This window comes from Sceloporus occidentalis, unplaced genomic scaffold (assembly GCF_023333645.1).
Source record: "Sceloporus occidentalis isolate IW3139 unplaced genomic scaffold, rSceOcc1.0.p SCAF_5, whole genome shotgun sequence".
Taxonomy (NCBI): domain Eukaryota; kingdom Metazoa; phylum Chordata; class Lepidosauria; order Squamata; family Phrynosomatidae; genus Sceloporus; species Sceloporus occidentalis.
Window position 1 is genome coordinate 107,910,741 of NW_028316985.1, and position 19,075 is coordinate 107,929,815.

The window sequence follows — 19,075 nt, forward strand, 5'->3', positions numbered from 1 at the left end:
ATGGAAAAAGGGGGAAATCACGAAAAAGGAATTCAAAGAAATAGCAGGCATGTGTAGGGGTAAAGTCAGAAAAGCTAAAGCGCAGAATGAACTCAGGCTTGCTAGAGAGGTTAAGAACAATAAAAAGGGCTTTTTTGGATATGTCCGCAGCAAGAGGAAGAAGAAGGAAACGGTAGGGCCACTGCGTGGAGAAGATGGCAAAATGCTAACAGGAGATAGAGAAAAGGCAGAATTACTCAACACCTTCTTTGCCTCAGTCTTCTCAGAAAAGGCAAAGGGTGCTCAACCTGAGGATAATGGAGCAGAGGACAGAATAGGGGAATTTCAGCACAGAATAAGTAAAGAGATAGTAGAGGAACACCTTGTTAATCTAAATGAATTTAAGTCTCCGGGACCAGATGAACTCCATCCAAGGGTATTAAAAGAACTGGCAAATGTAATATCGGAGCCATTGGCAATAATCTTTGAAAACTCCTGGAGAACAGGAGAGATCCCAGCAGACTGGCGAAGGGCAAACGTTGTCCCCATCTTCAAAAAGGGGAAAAAAGAGGATCCCAACAATTATCGTCCAGTTAGTCTGACATCAGTTCTAGGAAAGATTCTGGAGCAGATCATTAAACAGAGAGTCTGTGAACATCTAGAAGGCAATGCCATAATCACAAAAAGTCAACATGGGTTTCAGAGAAACAAGTCATGCCAGACAAATCTAATCTCTTTCTTTGATAAAATTACCAGCTTGGTAGATGAAGGGAATGCTGTGGATATAGTATATCTCGATTTCAGTAAGGCCTTTGACAAGGTTTCCCATGACATTCTTGCAAACAAGCTTGTAAAATGTGGGCTAGACAAAGGAACTGTTAAATGGATCTGTAATTGGTTGACCGGCCGAACCCAAAGGGTGCTCAACAATGGCTCCTTTTCATCCTGGAGAGAAGTGACCAGTGGGGTCCCACAGGGCTCTGTCCTGGGCCCAGTGCTATTCAACATCTTTATCATTGACCTGGATGACAGAATTGGGAGCATACTTATCAAATTTGCAGATGACACCAAATTAGGGGGAATAGCTAATACCCCAGAGGACAGGATCAAGATTCAAAATGACCTGAATAGACTAGAAAGCTGGGCCAAAGCTAACAAAATGAAATTCAACACAGAGAAATGTAAAGTATTGCACTTAGGGCGGAAAAATAAAATGCACAGATATAGGATGGGTGACACCTGGCTGAATGAAACTACGTGTGAAAGGGATCTAGGAGTCCAAGTAGACCACAACATGAGTGAACAGTGTGATGCGGCAGCTAAAAAGGCCAATGCTATTTTAGGCTGCATCAATAGAAGTATAGTGTCTAGATCAAGAGAAGTAATAGTGCCACTGTATTCTGCTTTGGTCAGGCCCCACCTAGAATATTGTGTCCAGTTCTGGGCGCCACAATTCAGAAAAGACATTGAGAAACTGGAGTGTGTCCAAAGGAGGGCGACAAAAATGGTGAAGGGTCTGGAAACCATGCCCTATGAGGAACGACTTAGGGAGCTGGGGATGTTTAGCCTGGAGAAAAGAAGGTTAAGAGGTGATATGATAGCCCTGTTTAAATATTTGAAAGGATGTCATATTGAGGAGGGAGCAAGCTTGTTTTCTGCTGCTCCAGAGAACAGGACCCGGAACAATGGATGCAAGCTACAGGAAAAGAGATTCCACCTGAACATTAGGAGGAACTTCCTGACAGTAAGGGCTGTTCGACAGTGGAATGCACTTCCTCGGAAGGTGATAGAGTCTCCTTCCTTGGAGGTCTTTAAACAGAGGCTGGATGGCCATCTGTCAGGGATGCTTTGATTTGGATTTCCTGCATGGCAGGGGGTTGGACTGGATGGCCCTAGTGGTCTCTTCCAACTCTACGATTCTATGATTCTATGATTCTATGCGTTATTAGATAATTGCAGTGTGTTTTTTTAAAAGTAGAAGCTATCCTGTGATTTTGTTGAAGCAGTGTTGGAAACTAAGCTGGGTAGCACTAGTTAGTACTTGGATGGAAGGCTGCCAACAAATACCAGGTTCTGTAGACTATATTTTGGAGGAACTGGCATATCACCTCTGAGTATTCCTTGCCTAAGAAAACCCTATGACGTTTGTGTGGTTTCTCTAAGTTAGCAGACAACTGGAAGGCACACACACACTTGTAAACCAATTAGGCCCAGGACTAGAATGCAATAATCCATTCAGCTAGTTCCATCCACCCAGGGTTTGGCAGATTTGTAGGCTGAAATGTATTCTTCTCATCCCTCCATGCTACCAAGTGAGAGAGAAAGCATGATATGTCTGGGGCCTGCTACAGACAGAAAGAGAAGTCGAAGTTGCACTTGGTAGGAAAAAGCCCTTTGGCATGCCAAAAGAGCTCTTTGTATCCGGGTGAGAATGTTACTGGCATCTAAATGATCATGTCATATAATGCTTAAAGCTGCCAGCTAAGGCCAAGGTTATGATTCTTTCTATATTTAAGGCATTGTGCTTTTTTCTTATCTGGAAGATCTGGCAGTGAAGATACTGGTTCCCCCATTAATAGCTATTGTATTGTATAAATATGAAGATAATCCCTTTAGCTCAGCAATGATTACTTGGGTTATTTTGTTATGTCATTAGTGGATATATACCACATTTGATTTGTTAAATGTCACATGTAATAGTCTTTCACCATATGTTGCCTTCCTTCCTATATTTTCTCATTGCCCAGTTAATCTTTTCATGTTCCCTCCCATAAAAATGGTAGGAACCCATATGGTATTCCACAGTAAATACATTGATTCCAAAGCAAATATCACCTCTTCAGTGTTAGTTTAAATGGGTGCGACTTGTGTTTGCTTATGATTAGTTCTATAGCAAGGGATGAGGAATAACAGGAAAAAGAACTCTGTGTACACTTTATTGGTCACAAGATTTTTCCTTTTTCAATTATGCCATGGAATTTTTAATAAAGGAATATTTTAAAGAATTATTTCTTAATAATCTTCTAATCTTCACTTCGATGAGCACATGATGAAGCTGGAGAACTTGCCAATAACTTACTGTTAATTGTTGATTTAATTCTTGATAATCCAGCATATGTCAAGTAGTATTTGTGATTTTGCATTGTAGTTCACAACTGGACACTAGAGGAGACTCTTCAGTGGCTGATAGAATTTGTTGAACTTCCTCAGTATGAGAAAAATTTCAGAGAAAATAATGTCAAAGGAACAACGTTGCCAAGGTGACTTTTTCAACTCATACGTTATGTACAAGTTGTGCTTTTTAACAAGAGTCCTAAAACACTGCTTTCACTGCGAAGCAGAATGTGAGCTTTGTACATATCACATTTTTTGTCAGAAAACTTGTAGTATTATGCTTTTATAGTATGTGTAATACATTCTCAGATGAATATATTAAACCTAAAGTCAAGGTAACAAACTTTTCTTATCTTAAAAATGTTGTTTTCAGACATTCACTTGATGGTGCATTATTGGCAATAACACAATATATTTATTTTAATAGTAGTGTTGCATATTTATTATACTTTAAGACAACCTATAGAACTTTTTCACTTGAATACAATCCCTGATTTTAAACAGAAGTGTTTAAATTGTATATTGCTGGTTATCATTTAGCTGGAAACCCCTCCCCCCTATAGCTATATATTTGGGGGGGGGGGAATCTATCCAGAGAAATAAATAAATAACTTGTAAAGTTTATGATACATTTGGTATAACGAAAATATTTGTTTAACCAAATTTGACATTTGTTGTGCTCTTTCACCTAGTTTTTAACCGGTAAATTTAATGCATGCAACTAATATGTGGAAAACATAGAAACTGTTCCAGTGTTTATTTCAAGATTATTGCACAAACTCAAATGTACATTTTTGTTGTCTATTCAGATTTAATTTTGCTTAAAATCTCTTCTTTTTTATGTTCAGGATAGCAATTAATGAACCTGCATTTATGATCTCTCAACTGAAAATCATTGATCGGAGCCACAGGCAGAAACTTCAGCTAAAGGCCTTGGATGTTGTTTTGTTTGGCCCTATTACACGTTAGTACAATTTTCATTTAGTTAAACTACTGAACATAGCCTTTAACAGCTACTAGAAGGCACTGTTCTGCTGAAGTGTGATCATCTTGTATTTAGACCAACTAATGCCATTGAGAGAATATCATTCAGTGTTACATAGCATTGTGATATCATCTGGTCTCTCTCCTTATGAATGATGATCTCTCTTACAAATTCTCTCAATCTGTCTCTGTCTCTTTCTCTCTAAGTCAGTTGTCCAGACCTGAAAACTACCTCAAATATCACACTTCCTTCTGAGACCAGAAAAAAGCTCAAAATAGCTTGCTGCAACAGTAGTAAAACTCCCCATTTAGCCTTTATCTACATGCATGCCCTCCTTTTTGATGACTTCTTTTTGGCCACTCACTCTTTTGACTGTTATAAATTATATCCAGGATCTGTATATTCAATGTGTGGTCTGCTCTTTTGACCACATGTCGAATTAATGATTCTGGCTATACAGTAATTAAAAAGAGTCGAAAGAATGGACATTTGTTCTTTAGTTCAAACAAATTGGGAAGGGTGGGTTTTTACTTTGGAAAGTGGAGGTTAACCCTTGTTTGGCTGAGGTGAGTATAGACTGGGCTGGGGAGGCATTACTAAAAGGCTTTTATTTTTCCTGAAGGAACGTTGAGGCTTCTATGGCTGTGGAAATGGAATACCATTTTAAGTACAGTCGTCCCTCCCGATTCGCAGCTTTGGGATTCACTGATTCGATTATTCGCGAGTCCCTAGCTGTGTGCGTGTGCACTCCTCCCTCTCCGTCCCTCCCAGGCTTTTCCCCTTGGACTGAAGGAGGAAGTAGCAGGTGCTCTCTCCTTCCTTCCCTCCCAAGGTTTGAGAGAGGTCCCTGGACTTCTCTCAAGCCTTGGGACTGAAGGGGGATGCGGCCAAAGCGCCCTCCTTCCTGTCCTCCCAAAGTTTGAGAGAGGTCCCCGGACTTCTCTCAAGCCTTGGGACTGAAGGTGGATGCGTCCAAAGCGCTCTCCTTCCTGTCCTCCCAAAGTTTGAGAGCGGTCCCCGGACTTCTCTCAAGCCTTGGAAGGGAAGGAAGAAGCAGCCAGCACACGCTCCCATGCCCTTTCAGCACCTCAAACAGCTTGCTAGAGCTGTTTGAGGCTTTAGATTAAATTGTGGCAGATTAAATGGGACAGTTTGTATTTTATTATGTCATCAACCTGAAACTTTTTACTTTTGTTATGTTTGATGGAAACAAGCCAGCTTTGCAAATGGTGATTTGAACTTAGATTATTTATGCTAACCATATTTAAGATCAGTCACAGTTTATCTGGTTTTAAATAACATATCAAATTAATTAAAATGGAAGCATACCTTTCCCAACTCCCCATCTGAGGGTTAAAAGGTGCACGTAAGATTAAGGTTTATTTTGGATCATTTTCATTATACTGAACCTTGGTTAAGTGTTGCATCTAAATCAGTCCAATATGTGTACTGTCTAAATATGTATATGTATGTATATGTGTGTAAATGTGTTTTTCAGGACCACCTCACAACTGGATGAAAGATTTCATACTCACAGTTTCTATTGTGATTGGTGTTGGAGGCTGCTGGTTTGCATACACTCAGAACAAGACCTCAAAAGAACATATCACCAAAATGATGAAAGATTTGGAAAGCCTTCAGACAGCAGAACAGAGCCTGTGTGAATTGCAAGAGAGGTATATATATAAAAAAAGATTCATAGGTCTTTAGTTTTATTTAAGGGTCCTTATTATGATCTAGCTTGGCAGGTTAGCATTATACTAGTATTTCAGAGCAGTGACACCAAGAGATAGCAGCTCATCTCTGCCATCTAGTGAATTCATGGTTGAAGTGATATATAATACATGGGGTGGGGGGGGGGAGACACATGCATCCAAAGAACCACATATAGCCCCATTTTTTCAGCCCTAAAGTTCAACAGGAGACACCCCCCCCCCCCCCAAAGTTCATGGACTATGTCAATTAAAAACAAAACAAAACCTGGAAACTTTTCATTTAAAAAAATATGCTACCAAACCATTTTAGGTAAGGTTTCATTATTTCATCCTCCCCAAACCCTTTAGCACCCTTCCCTGAAATGCCAGAAATCTGCCTAAAATGAAACTGTCATTAAAGTCATGTCACTTCTGAATCACCATGAACACAGCACAGTGATCTGCTGGTGGAGAACAGGACAAAATCTATCACCCTATGCCCAGTGCAGTTGTCTACTTCAGTGAAATATGAATTGAAACTTCCCAGATTACACTTCAAGCCACAAAATGGTGATGAAGTAATCAGATTGTGAAATTCTAATAACCTTAACTTGTGGCAGTGTCCCTCATATGCCAGAGTAATGCAAGAGTAAAACTCAGCTACCTTGTCAAGATGTTGGTAATGCTTTAATCTTCTCAGTACATTTGATACAGAGAAGTGCTGGTTGATGATACCCTCAACTAGCTTAAATTACTTGCCTGAGCAGATGAACTGTGAGCTGAATTAAATGAACATTATTAACCTGTGGGGAAAAATGTCTGATTTTAAGGCTTGAAAAAGCACAAGAAGAGAACCGGACTGTTGCTGTAGAAAAGCAAAACTTAGAACGGAAGATGATGGATGAAATCAATGATGCAAAACGGGAAGCATGTCGGCTGAAAGAATTGAGGGAAGGAGCTGAATGTGAGCTCAGCAGACTTAAGTATGCAGAAGAGGAGTTGGTGCAGGTAATTATAAATGTTTATGTGTATTGTCATTTTCAGTTTCCCTTTTCATTTTAGTGACACTGCATGTTTACAGTGGTGTTCCTTTTTAAACAGCAAACATACTGTACTTTTAAAACCGATAGTTATGATCACTTTGAAACAGTCATTGAGGCAGAATCAAAGACCTACTGTACTGTGGGTGCAAGGCCTCTTTGGGGAGAACAGAATAATCTGGGTCTTCATAGTGGTGGGTCTTTTCCAGAAAGGTAATTTGTATTCCAGTTTATTACCAACACACAAAGAAAGAGTAATTTAGAGCTATGAAGCTAAGCTGGAAGTGAAGTATTTAACATGGCAGTAAAAAGCCAAAGAAAGGCAAGGACAAAACAAGGTCTTGAGCTGGTGGGCTGCATGTGATAGCTCCTGTCCCACACCCAAGTCTGCTAGCAGAAGTAAGTCAAGAAAGGACAGAGGTGAAGAAGGGTAAAGAATCAGTTAATCTAGGAGCTCCATGAGGGCCTATGGCTTTTAACATATACAGTTGGCCCTCCACATTTGTTGCTTTGACTTTTGCAGATTTGATTATTTGCACTTTTGATTGATAGGTTCTCTCTAAGAATCTCTAGACCAGTGGTTCCCAATCTGTGGGTTGGGACCCCATTCACAGGGGTTGCCTAAGACCACGTGAAAACACATATTTGCATGTAGCAATGAAAATATTTGTATAGTTGGGGGTCACCACAGCATGAGGAACTGTATTAAAGAGTGGCGGCATTAGGAAGGTTGAGAACCACTGCTCTAGACCCTCCAGCACAACCCTGGCAGAAGTGTGAGAGGTGTTCCTTCAGGATAAAAGAATAGTGTTTTTTATTTATGGTTTTTCCACATTCATGGGAATCCTTCACCCCTAACACCAGCGAATGTGGAATGACCACTGTATAGCAATTCTCAGAGCGTGGCTCTACCCCACATTCCAAAAGGTCTGTAGCTGAATCAGCCTGTGACCAACATTCATCTATATATGAAGCACTCAAAGTATTTGGTTTTCTTACTTGCTTTTTAATGTTAATGTGGATTTAATAGCACTACTTTGATACTTCACTATCTTCCTTATTGTAAAGTATCATTGCTAATACTTGACACTTGTTATCAATACAACAATAAGCTATGAAGCTTCAAATTTTGGTTTAAAGGGCAGCCTTCGACAACCTGTTTTGGGCTACAGTTCACAAGCCCCTGGCAGCATGGTTAATAATAAGGAATTCTTACTCCTTACTCAAGAGAACAAGTGCTGAAGAGGCATTTCATTCTCTGTTTGTGAAACTGAATGCATGTTCAAAGAACTGTCACCTTAGCTTCCATATGACAAGTTGGCGAACATATAACCCTTCATGTTTGACAGATATTTCCATTATCCTTCACAACTGGCTGTGCTTGGTAGGGCTGAATATCAACAATATCTGAAAGGGCACACATTCCTCAGCCCCTGCTACACACACACACACACACACACTTAAGAAATGTTAAGACCTGTTGTCAGATTAACTGTAAGCACAATTTCCAAGTCTATTTAGTTGTTTAACAAATCAATGAGGCATCCCACTCTTATGATACAGTGGAACACTCTTCCTCAGAGTGTAGTGAAGTCTTCTTCCTTGGAGGTCTTAAAGCAGAGGCTGGATGGCCATGTGCCAGGGATGCTTTGATTGGGGGTTGGACTGGATGGCCCTTGTTGTCTCTTCCAACTCTATGATTCTATGATATTCTGATACTCAGTGACCCACCTATAGATTTAGAATACAGAAATGTTAGTACTTCAATGCTTTTTGCATGTCTCTCTTGACTCCTAGGTCCGCATGGCCTTAAAAAAGGCTGAAAAAGAATTTGAATTGAGAAGCAATTGGTCTGTTCCTGATGCCCTGCAAAAATGGCTCCAGCTGACTCATGAAGTTGAAGTACAGTACTATAACATCAAAAGACAAAATGCAGAAATGCAGTTAGCAATTGCTAAGGAAGAGGTAACATATATTCTTAAGTTATAATAATGAAACACTAACAAGTCCTGTATCCTGTTGGTTTTGCTGTTCTGGTGATATCATCTCAGAGTACAGGGTTGCAGCTAAATATTTATGTCCTGGCTAGAGATGCACCGCTGTCAAATTTTGTGTAAAAATAACACATTTTCTATTATTATTGGAAATGTTTCTGGAAAAGCAGAAGCAGTTTAGAACAATTCAATTAAAAAAAAAAAGAAATGAATGAAAACATGACCGTAATAGATGGGGTCTAGGGAGAATGCCAAAGTTAAAAGGTATGTTATTAATAAGCACCACTGGAATGTGATGTACTAAAGAGGGGAGATCACTGTATAAAGGCCTAGAGCATTGATTGAAATTGTTCAGTCCTTCAGATATTGTTGGGTAGCAAGTCCCAGCAGCTGTACTCAGAACAAATTGAGAAAGGCTGAGAGTTTTAGTTCAACAACTTTTAGAATGTGACACAATGCTGCATTGCATTCTTGTCTGCTTTTATTCCTGCTGCCATCCACACCTAGCTCCTTGAAGAGGACCATCTTAGACAGCTGTCTCTCTCCCTCTACTGGTCTTTCTACTGCATCCAGATGTTTCTCTTTTCACTTCAGCTTTTAACTAATGGTTTAAACATTATTATTTTGTTCTTTATTGAACGATTCATGAAGGGCATTATTTAAGAAAAATACAATTTGTCTCAGTAAACAATGCATACAAATTATACTGCTTTTATTTCTGAAAAATCCTGTGTTGTAAAGGCTTACCCTGAAATAAAGTTTATAAATAAGTTAAAATGATAAAGACATGATTTAAAATGAATAACTTTTAATATCCTCTCATGCCAGGCTGCTGGTTGGAGGGTTTTCTGTTGTTTGACCTTGGAGATGCTAGTAGCAGACAGTGTTTCTTTAGATGTGCTAATAATTGAACAATACAGTCAGCCCTCGCTTTATGCGGGGGATCCGTTCCAGACCCCCCCCCCCCCCCGCGTAAAGCAAAAAAGTATGCTCAAATCCCATTGGATAGAATGGGGCTTGTCCACGTCACATGGCCGTGTGTATGTGCTGTGGGCGCACGCGCCATCGTTTCTATTGCCAGGCAGCTTCAGCGTAAGATGAAAGCTGCCTATAATGAGCCTGCGTATGGTGTGGGCTCACTGTAATCCTTTCCATGCATAGCTTACAGCATCTCAGAGACACTCCTCCTCTGTTTTCTCCACTGCATTCTTTGGCTTATGTTTTGAGTTTACATTTGCTCTTGATTTTAGGCAGAAAAGATCAAGAAGAAGAGAAATACTGTATTTGGGACATTACATGTAGCACACAGCTCTTCTCTTGATGAAGTGGACCATAAGATTCTGGAAGCAAAGTAAGTGGGTTGACTGGGGGTACTGTGCATGATGTGTGTTGCATAACCTTTTTTGGTGGCAGAGGATTCAGCAGTTTAACATAGATTCATATTTGAAATTAAATGTTAAGTATCTGTATGTTTTTGTTTATTTAAAGGGCAGATGTGGTTCTGATGGCATATAGTAGTTTGCATATAAATATTTCGAAGTGTAACTTGTATAGAGAGTAATGTTTTGTAAAATAAAAAAACTTCAACCAAACAAATTTTTATTGCTTCCAGGAAAGCACTTTCTGAATTAACCACATGTTTGAGAGAGAGACTCTACCGATGGCAACAGATTGAGAAGATCTGTGGCTTCCAGATAGCACACAACTCAGGATTACCAAGTCTGACTTCATCACTTTACTCTGATCATAGTTGGGTGGTAATGCCACGAGTTTCCATTCCACCGTATCCAATTGCAGGCGGAGTGGATGACCTTGATGAAGACACTCCTCCAATAGTTTCTCAGTTTCATGGTATGTGGTGGTATATCTAGTAAGATACTTGGACAAGTAGAGATTCATAGAAGATTTGAAAATATTTTGAGAATTTGACAAATTAAAATAAATCAGAGGTTAAGGGGGATTTATTAGAGGCTAGGAAAGCAAAAAAAACCAGAGATAGAAAACAATAGAGAATGGGTTTTTAATAGAAAGGGAAAAGGCTTTGGATTTGACAATAAGCAATATTTATAGGAGTAAAAATGAACCTGAGAGAGAATATTTTAAGATCTTGAGAAGATATGCTTTTTTCTTTTTCTTTTTTAGAGTTTTAGATATATTTTATTATTGTTTCTTGGATGGTGCAGAAAGCCAGTGTTACAGGAAATTGTTTCTTTGTGTGTGGATGCACATGTAAACACACACACACAACCTGTTCCTTGTAAAAGAGTAAACCCCTAGACAAGGGTGGGAGGTTTTTGCACAGGTGCTCCATTATACATGTCCAGGTACTAAAAGAGCTATTTCTCTCTCTCCTTTCCTCCTTCTCTTCCTCCCTCCCTCTCCCTCTTCCTCCCTCTCAGGCCGCCTCCAAGTACTTTCTATGTGGGTGGGGCTTTTCCCTTCTTATTTTATAGGAAGAAAAAGAAAGTGCTCTCACTTTGGAAAGAAAATCCTCTCGTTTCTAATACGCCTGAAAGGAGAGTGCCTCACCCACAGGGACAGTGGCTCAGTGGCTGCCTGTAAGACAGAGAGCTTTATTAGTGTTTTGTGCAAAGGAGAGTAAGGGTAATGCTGGCTCCCACATATCCCTCCTTCTCTGCCAGTGGGTGTCAAATGAGACGGGTGGAGGGGGGAGAGGTGAAGGAGAACTCATTGTAAATGGTTAGTGGCCAGTTCTCGGGTTCTCATATCTCCTCCAAGACTACCACAGATGTCAGCATTTTCCTCACCATTCAGATATCCAATTGCTGTGTTTGTGCATGTGGCTGAAATATATGATCCTCTCTTTTCCCCCTTTAATATGTTGAGTGTTTGATTACTGTAAGTGCTGTGTAATTATGAAAGTTCCTGGGACCATATATAGTTGGCCACATTCGTGGCTTTGACTTCTGCACATTTAATTATTTACAGGCTTGATTAATATGTTATCTCTAGGAATCTCTAGGTCTTTCTGCACAGCTGTACTGGGAAATGACCATAGAGTTGCTCTGGAGGACCTAGACGCCACTAGAGGAAACACTTCTCTAGGCATTTGTAGGTCCTCCAGCATGATTCTGTGGTCAATTTCTGGCAGATGTTTACCATAGAGTTACACTAGATATTCGTACAGAGGTGTTCTCTCTTAAAAATAGTGTTTTTTATTTGTGTTTTTTCCACTTTTATGGGAGTCCTGTGCCCCTAACCCTTGCAAATGTGGAGGGTCCACTGTACTGAATAGTGCTAGGACATCACAACCACAACAACTCATACTCCACAACTATGCCATTTTGTGAACATTTTTAAATACGCGCGCGCACACACACACCACACACACACACACTGTTCAGCCATGCTTGTAAACGGTCTCTCCCTACCCCTTATGCAGAAGTTTGATTGGATCTGCATCTGATGGACATTGGTAATTGCTGAAGCATCATGGTAGTAATTTTAATAATATTGATAGTATAAACTTAGCACAACTTTGTTCAAATCCCCCAGGGCTTGATGCAAATGCCCAAAGCTTTTTCATCAGGATAGGCTGATCCACAATACTATTCAACAGGTTTTCCCTTTTGAAACAGTTAATCCTTAAAATTATATGGAAATAGAATTCCTGTTTTTCAACTGAATATAAGTTCAGTGAGACAGTATGGATTCCTGTTAAATATTTGAGTCAGGTGTTGCTGCCAGCAACATAAGTTTGTGACTTCCCGTCTGACCTTCTCTACTAAGACTTTAGAATGGTAACCAAACCTACTGTGAGATTCCATCAAGTAGAGGTCAGTTTCACACCTGCCTTGTCCTTGCCTTTCTCATTTGCCAATATATTTTAAGTATAGATTAATACTTGGGAAGGAGAAATATAGATTATTCAAAATTAAACTGAATCCTATCTCTGTGGCTTATTTACTAATCATTCTTATATTACAGGCATGTGTGTGTGTGTGTGTATGTGCCTTTAAATTACCCCTGCAGATTTATAGTAATCACATTAATTTATTGGGTTTCTTTGGGCAAGGAATATTCAGAGGCGGTTTTGCCAGTTCCTTTTTCTGAAATATAGCCTCTGACATATAGCACCTGGTGTTTGTTGGCGGTCTCCCATTCAAGTACTAACCAGGATTGACCCTGCTTACTTTGAAGATCGGATAGGTTCTGGTGCCTTTAAAATATTACAGGCCTGTATAGATAAAATTTTAAGAATGGGTTGTAAAGTGTTGTTTTCTTTGTGTGAGGTAGAGTTAGGATTAGTTGATAACAGTTTGATTCTGAATAACATTAGTCTATTCTGTTCTCAGGGTCCATTGTAAAAACTAGCACCTTGGCAAGGAGCAGTAGCATATGTCGTTCCCGACGAAATGTTGTGCCATCATCTCCCCAGTCTCAACACACAGCCCAAATGCAACACACTCCGCATACGCAAGCTACTTTGCACTCTGCAGACCCAGACATCCTTTCAGTGTCTAGTTGCCCTGCTGCTTACCGCACAGAAGAGGAGGAGGAGGCCATTTACTTCACAGCTGACAAGCAATGGTATGAACCTTGGTTTGCTTCTCTGAGGATTTATAATGATAATGTATTTGGATGTTCTGACTCATCCACTTCTATAGAAGGTGTGTATGCCCTTACTGCCTAGGTTTTGTCATTCAGCAGCAATAATGAAGAGGCTATTCCTTATAGCTGTAGAAAATAGTGGTGGAGTCTGAATCATGTTAACAGTCTCAATGAAAGTGGACTGGTTGAATCAGTGACCGAATCATCTAGTTACATAGGTGATTTACATAGGTTTTCAACAGTTTATTTGATGCACCCACTGTATTGGGACTGTCAGAACTCAGACCAGTTCTCAGGTAACTAGGAGCCAGGGGATTTAATGCCTTATATATTAAAAGAAAAACAATATAAATATTGATACCAACTTAATGTGTCCTTAAAGCAGGGGTGGAGGACTTAGTTCCAAAGCACACTGCAGAAATAAACCAGTTTGAGACCACTTTAACTGCTCTGGTTCAATGCTAGGAGATTTGGGAACTGTAGTTTTGTGAGACATTTAGCCTTCTCTGTCAGAGAGCTCCAGTGCCACAATAAACTACAGTTCCCAGGATTCCCTAGCACTCAGCCAGTGCAGTTAAAGCAGTCTCAAACTAGATTATTTTTGCAGTGTGTTTTGGACCTTAGACTCCTACAGATGATATTAGGTGATTGCCCCTATCATCTCCAGTCTATACTTGCTGTTTACATGGGAGTTGAAATCTGCAGGGGACACAGGTTTTTCACCCCTTCCATATAGGCTCATCTCTTATGGCAGAGAATCACAGAATCACAGAGAGCCCTGACACTTCTATTCTGGCATCCTCAACATGTAAACAGTAAAACCTGACATGGTGAAATTGTAACTGGCAATGAAGCCAGTGGAAGGAGTTGTTTTAGACATTTTCTCTGATGAGTTTTCTGGACCATGTTAGGGCTGTGATAGACAGTAAAATCCCCTCTGCTTGAAGCGGTAGGGGTGGAGGGTAGAAAGATCTATGGAAGAGTTTGCTCAGTTTTTAGAGTTTTATGACTCCAACATAGGAGACAGTGCCAGTTAACATAAACAACAAGTTTATCCTTTTCCACTTGTAGAAGAAGGGTAAAAGAATAGATCATTTTTTCTATATATGATTTTTATTAAAACAAATATATTTGGATTACAGAGCATAAAGTGGAGATAGTCTGGAACCAAACTGTACAGCATTTTCTAGGTCATATGCAGGATTCAAAGCAACTTGTTATCCAATCAAGTTGTTGTAACAAGGAACATCTGTTCTCCTTGTATCTATTTTCAGTCAAAGGTCTGGCTGCAGCATCTTGACTTGCAGAAATTTCTAAACTTCCCAAAGAAAACACCATGCAGAGTGCATTACAGTAATCAAATGGGATGTTACCAAAGCTGGGTTACTTAGACCAGACCAGACATCTCCAGGAATAGGTGCAACTGGCATAACCCTTTTTAATTGTACAAATGCACTCCTGGCCACCAAGGAACATCTCTTTCTTGTCTGGATTAAGCTTCAGGTTTTTTTGTCCTCATCCAATCCATTGCTGGCATTAGACACTGATTTAGCACTGAAAAGGCCTCCTTGTAATTAGATGGAAAGGAGAGTTGGGCTATTATCTGCAATTGCCTAATGCATGTTAAATAGCTTGGGGACACAATTGAACCCTGAGGTATCCAGCAAGCTGACAGACCCTCAGACAGGGATGCACTGGCACCATCTCTTGCCCCTCCAAGAAGGACCATAGCTACTGTAAAATAGTTTCCACATCGCACCCAGACAGGTGATCCAGAAAGATACCATGGTTACTGGTTTCAAAAGCTGGCAAGAATAAATCACAATCAATAGGGACATACTCCCCTTTTGTGATACAGATTATCCATCAGGATTACCAAAATTCCATCTCATAATCAGATCTGAAGCCAGATTGAAATGGATCTAAGTAATTTGCTTCATCCAGAAATCCGAAAAGCTGGGAAGTCATTTAATAATTCACATCATTGCAGATACAGAGGAGGTGGAAGGCTGTAAGATGATTCAGTTTCAAGTAGATATAAATTGAACATGACCTAGCAGTATGATGCTGCAGCAAATAATACTTTAGCCTGCCTTAACAGAACCATAGTTTCCAAGCCAAAAAAAGTAATAATCCTACAACATTCTGTGCTAGTCAGACCTCATCTGGAGTACTTAGTTCAGTACTGGATACCTTGTTTTAATAAGGATATAGATATACTTGTAGCAGGTTCAGAGAAAGGCAGCAAGGATGATAATAGGTATAGATAACAAACATTAAGAAAGGTTGAGGGAGCTGAAGATGTTCAATCTGGTGAACAGAAGACTAGTGACATTACATACTTTAAATATCTAAAGGGCTGCCACAGAGATGTTTATAGCTGGAGTGGGTTTATTCTCTGTTGTCCAAGAGGATAGACCTAGGTTTTAAGTTACAGGAGGGTATATTTTGCTTGAACATTAAAAGGGACGTCTTAATGGTAAAAGTGGTTCAACAGTTCAACCAATTACCTAGAGAGGTGGTCTGGTCTGGTCTCTTTCTTTGAATATCTTCAAAAAGAGATTAGACAGCTGTTTGCGGGAGATACTCTAGTGGGAATTCCTGCATTGAGCAGAGGGTTGGACTCAATGACATATATGATCCCTTCCAGCTCTGTGATTCTATCATAACTTTTGGAAACTAGGATATGACCTTTCATCGTAGGAGATTTTTTTTTTTAAAGTTCTGATATTAAATCATTCCTTTCATTTGTTTTTCTCTTTGCTTTAGGGAAGTACAAGATACAGCCTCTGAATGCGACTCCTTCAATTCCTCAGTTGGGAGGAAGCAATCTCCTCCTTCTAGCCTTGAAATATATCAACCCCTGTCACCTCAAAAGAGATCACGAGAGGAACTCTCATTAGAGGAGTCATCTACTGGAGACTCTTCCTCCATAACAGCTGATATTTCCAGGGGTTCTCCTGACTGTGTTGGAATGACAGAAACTAAAAGTATGATCTTTAGTCCAGCAAGCAAGGTGTACAATGGCATTCTGGAGAAGTCCTGCAGCATGAACCAGCTTTCTAGCGGGGCTCCTGTGCCCAAGCCTCGCCACACCTCATGTTCATCTACCAGCAGTGAAAGCAAAGCAGGTCACGAATCATCTGCTGTCCCTCGGATAAGTAGCACCTCACAAGACCTCTGTCAGAATGGAGATCGAAACAAAAAATCCTCCAAAATAAAAAGTCTGTTTAAGAAGAAATCAAAGTGAGGCTACTGGAGAAAATGCTCAAGAGTGGCATTGTTAGACTTCCTTGTTGTTTATTATTATTTTTTAACTTAAGAATGTAGTTATCAAAGTTTTCCTGACTTGGATGCCACAGCAGGAAAACCTCTTAGGTCAACTTCTCTTCTGTTTCAAATGACTTCATAGTCAACTTGTGCCAGCTGTCGATGAGAAATTTTAAATTTCAAGACAGTTTACATTCATTGGTCTATTTATTTCTGCTTTTTTTAGTTTATTTACAAAACTTCTAAAAATATTAAAAAAAACTCAACACTTTAACACAAGCTTTAACGGACTAGTAAGCCTGCATGGGCTTGCCAAAGTTTTCTCTTGTTTACCAGAGCATCTTCTTATCTTTCCACAGAAGCTATGGCATTTGCATACTGGACAAAAGTAACTTTTAAATGAAGTATACTACTTAAATTGCACTACTGTTTTCCTGACTGGAAAGTATCTTTACAAGTGAAACTGTTTAGACTTCTAAAATGATGGAAGAGATGACTTGCTTCATTGTTTTGTTTTGTTTTTTTTAGATTTGTTCTTTTTTTTTTTTAGAAGCTACCATTTCTAACAGTTGATTTCTGGAACTGGAACCCCATTTCTTTTACAGAATGCTTACTTAAATGCATTTATTATTAACCTAATGGATTGGGTCCTGTTGTAAAGATCATGATTATCCAGGCAGGGCTTTCACTGTGATTTTACTGCATTGCACAGGTTGTATGGTAAGAAAAAGATTTATCAAGAGAAGAGGCTCCTGATTCTGTGTGCAAGTGAGAAGAGTCAAGACTTGATTTTGAAGGACCTTTTAAGTCATTCACAACCTTAAAACTGGGATAGGGACAAATGTGGGCACTTGTTTACATACTTTGACAGACAACGGATGTTTGATTTGTGAATATTTGTTACTGTGGCAAAGATAATAAATTGAAAATATTATTGTGCACTGACTTACTCTGATTTTGGCCACTCTCTTGTCCAACTTACACCCCTCAAGTTCCTGTCTTCTGGGTGCAGTGATATTTATTGATACATATTACATAACCTTGTAAATGTTCTCACCTCCCACGTCTTGGCAATATTAATTTTTCTTTTATTTAATAGGGTGAGGAACATGTGACATTTCACATGTTGTTGGATTCAAAAGTCCCATCAAGCATAGCTAATAATCAGAGGTTATGAGAATGTTATCCAACTAGACGGACAAGCTCACAGGTTCTTCACTCCTGTTTTACAGGATTGTTCTCAACCCTAACAATCAGAAGTGCTAAAATATATTTTTTAAAAAATCAAGCCAAATACCAAGTGTACATACTTTGTAGTGGACTTCACTGACTCAAGGTGGATGTAATGCTAAGCCATAGTTTGGTGGTACACAAATAAACTTGCCTTTTCACATAATTGTCTTTACTTTTCTTGCCCGCTGTTTCCTTGCCTACTATTTTTCTTTAGCATAAAACATAGTTTGTTGTTCCAACCACACTGGCAAACTAGTTTGCCTCTTCTCTCCTTTAAACCAAGCTATAAATTTGATGATGTTTACAATCCTGATTTTGAGGGCAAGCTTTGAGATCAAAGCTCATTCACATAGCACCAAACCATAGCTTAGCATTCACTCTGATTCTGCCAGTTTAATTCAATGAATTTTGCTTTTGCTTGATGAAGAAAAGCTGGAGTACTAATGTAAAATTCTAGAACATTGGTTTTACTTTCCAATGTTCGCACATGAGACATCATGACAAGTAGTTGAACATGTGAATGAAGTCTTATTTAAAAGCACTGTTCACAAATTCTGGAGCTTTGTGAAATCTCCCTCTGGTGTTATGACTGTGATGGCCCACTCAAACATGCAAGGCATGTGATGTTGCAGTCAAGCAATGAACATACTGATGTGATTCACCTATGTGTGTCTCTAATACTGTGCATGACTTCATGCTTGTAGTTTAAATATAATGTTAAGAGTCAAGTGTTATGATATCTCAGTCATGTACAGATGTTACAAGCTGAAGTAAGAGATGAGAATTTTTTTTTTCATATGAAAGGAGTTTTATGTTTAGCAAGCTTTTATCAAATTGCCATTCAGTAACAAAAGAAGCTTTCTTAGAAAAACAGTGCTTGGCTGTTCAAAACTGACATTTTTGTGTTGCTCAAATAGCAGTACCTCTTAATCAGTCCTGAAGCGTTTAAAGCTGATCAAGAATTTTGTGGTAGTTAACTGTTACAGAATTACTCTTTGGTTAGAAAACACAAATGAAATTGGGGGAAAGAAAATCTAGTAAACACTAGAGCCAGCATGATGAAGTGCTTTGAGTGACTAGGGCTCTGGAAGACCAGGGTTTGAATCCCTGCTCAGCCATGGAAACTTGTTAATATCCCTGGGAAAGTCATACTTTCTCAGTGCCATTCTCAGAAAATGGGAACCTGCCACTGAA

At 39.4% G+C, this 19,075-nt stretch overlaps 1 protein-coding gene across 3 annotated transcripts in view; it reads left to right on the forward strand.

Moving 5' to 3' along the window:
- The window catches only part of STIM2 (stromal interaction molecule 2), a 79,813-nt gene extending 61,769 nt beyond the window's left edge, over nucleotides 1-18,044 (forward strand). For 2 of the 3 annotated variants that reach the window (XM_089525064.1, XM_089525067.1), the window contains exons 4-13: nucleotides 3,128-3,239; nucleotides 3,942-4,057; nucleotides 5,577-5,754; nucleotides 6,603-6,780; nucleotides 8,610-8,777; nucleotides 10,057-10,157; nucleotides 10,419-10,657; nucleotides 11,206-11,364; nucleotides 13,123-13,357; nucleotides 16,148-18,044. In XM_089525064.1, coding sequence (XP_089381190.1) covers nucleotides 3,128-3,239; nucleotides 3,942-4,057; nucleotides 5,577-5,754; nucleotides 6,603-6,780; nucleotides 8,610-8,777; nucleotides 10,057-10,157; nucleotides 10,419-10,657; nucleotides 11,206-11,364; nucleotides 13,123-13,357; nucleotides 16,148-16,628 — 1,967 coding nt within the window. In that variant the 3' untranslated portion in view covers nucleotides 16,629-18,044. The remainder of the gene's footprint in view (nucleotides 1-3,127; nucleotides 3,240-3,941; nucleotides 4,058-5,576; nucleotides 5,755-6,602; nucleotides 6,781-8,609; nucleotides 8,778-10,056; nucleotides 10,158-10,418; nucleotides 10,658-11,205; nucleotides 11,365-13,122; nucleotides 13,358-16,147) is intronic. The other variant, XM_089525065.1, reaches the window with a different exon arrangement.
- The last annotated feature ends 1,031 nt before the right edge of the window (nucleotides 18,045-19,075 follow it).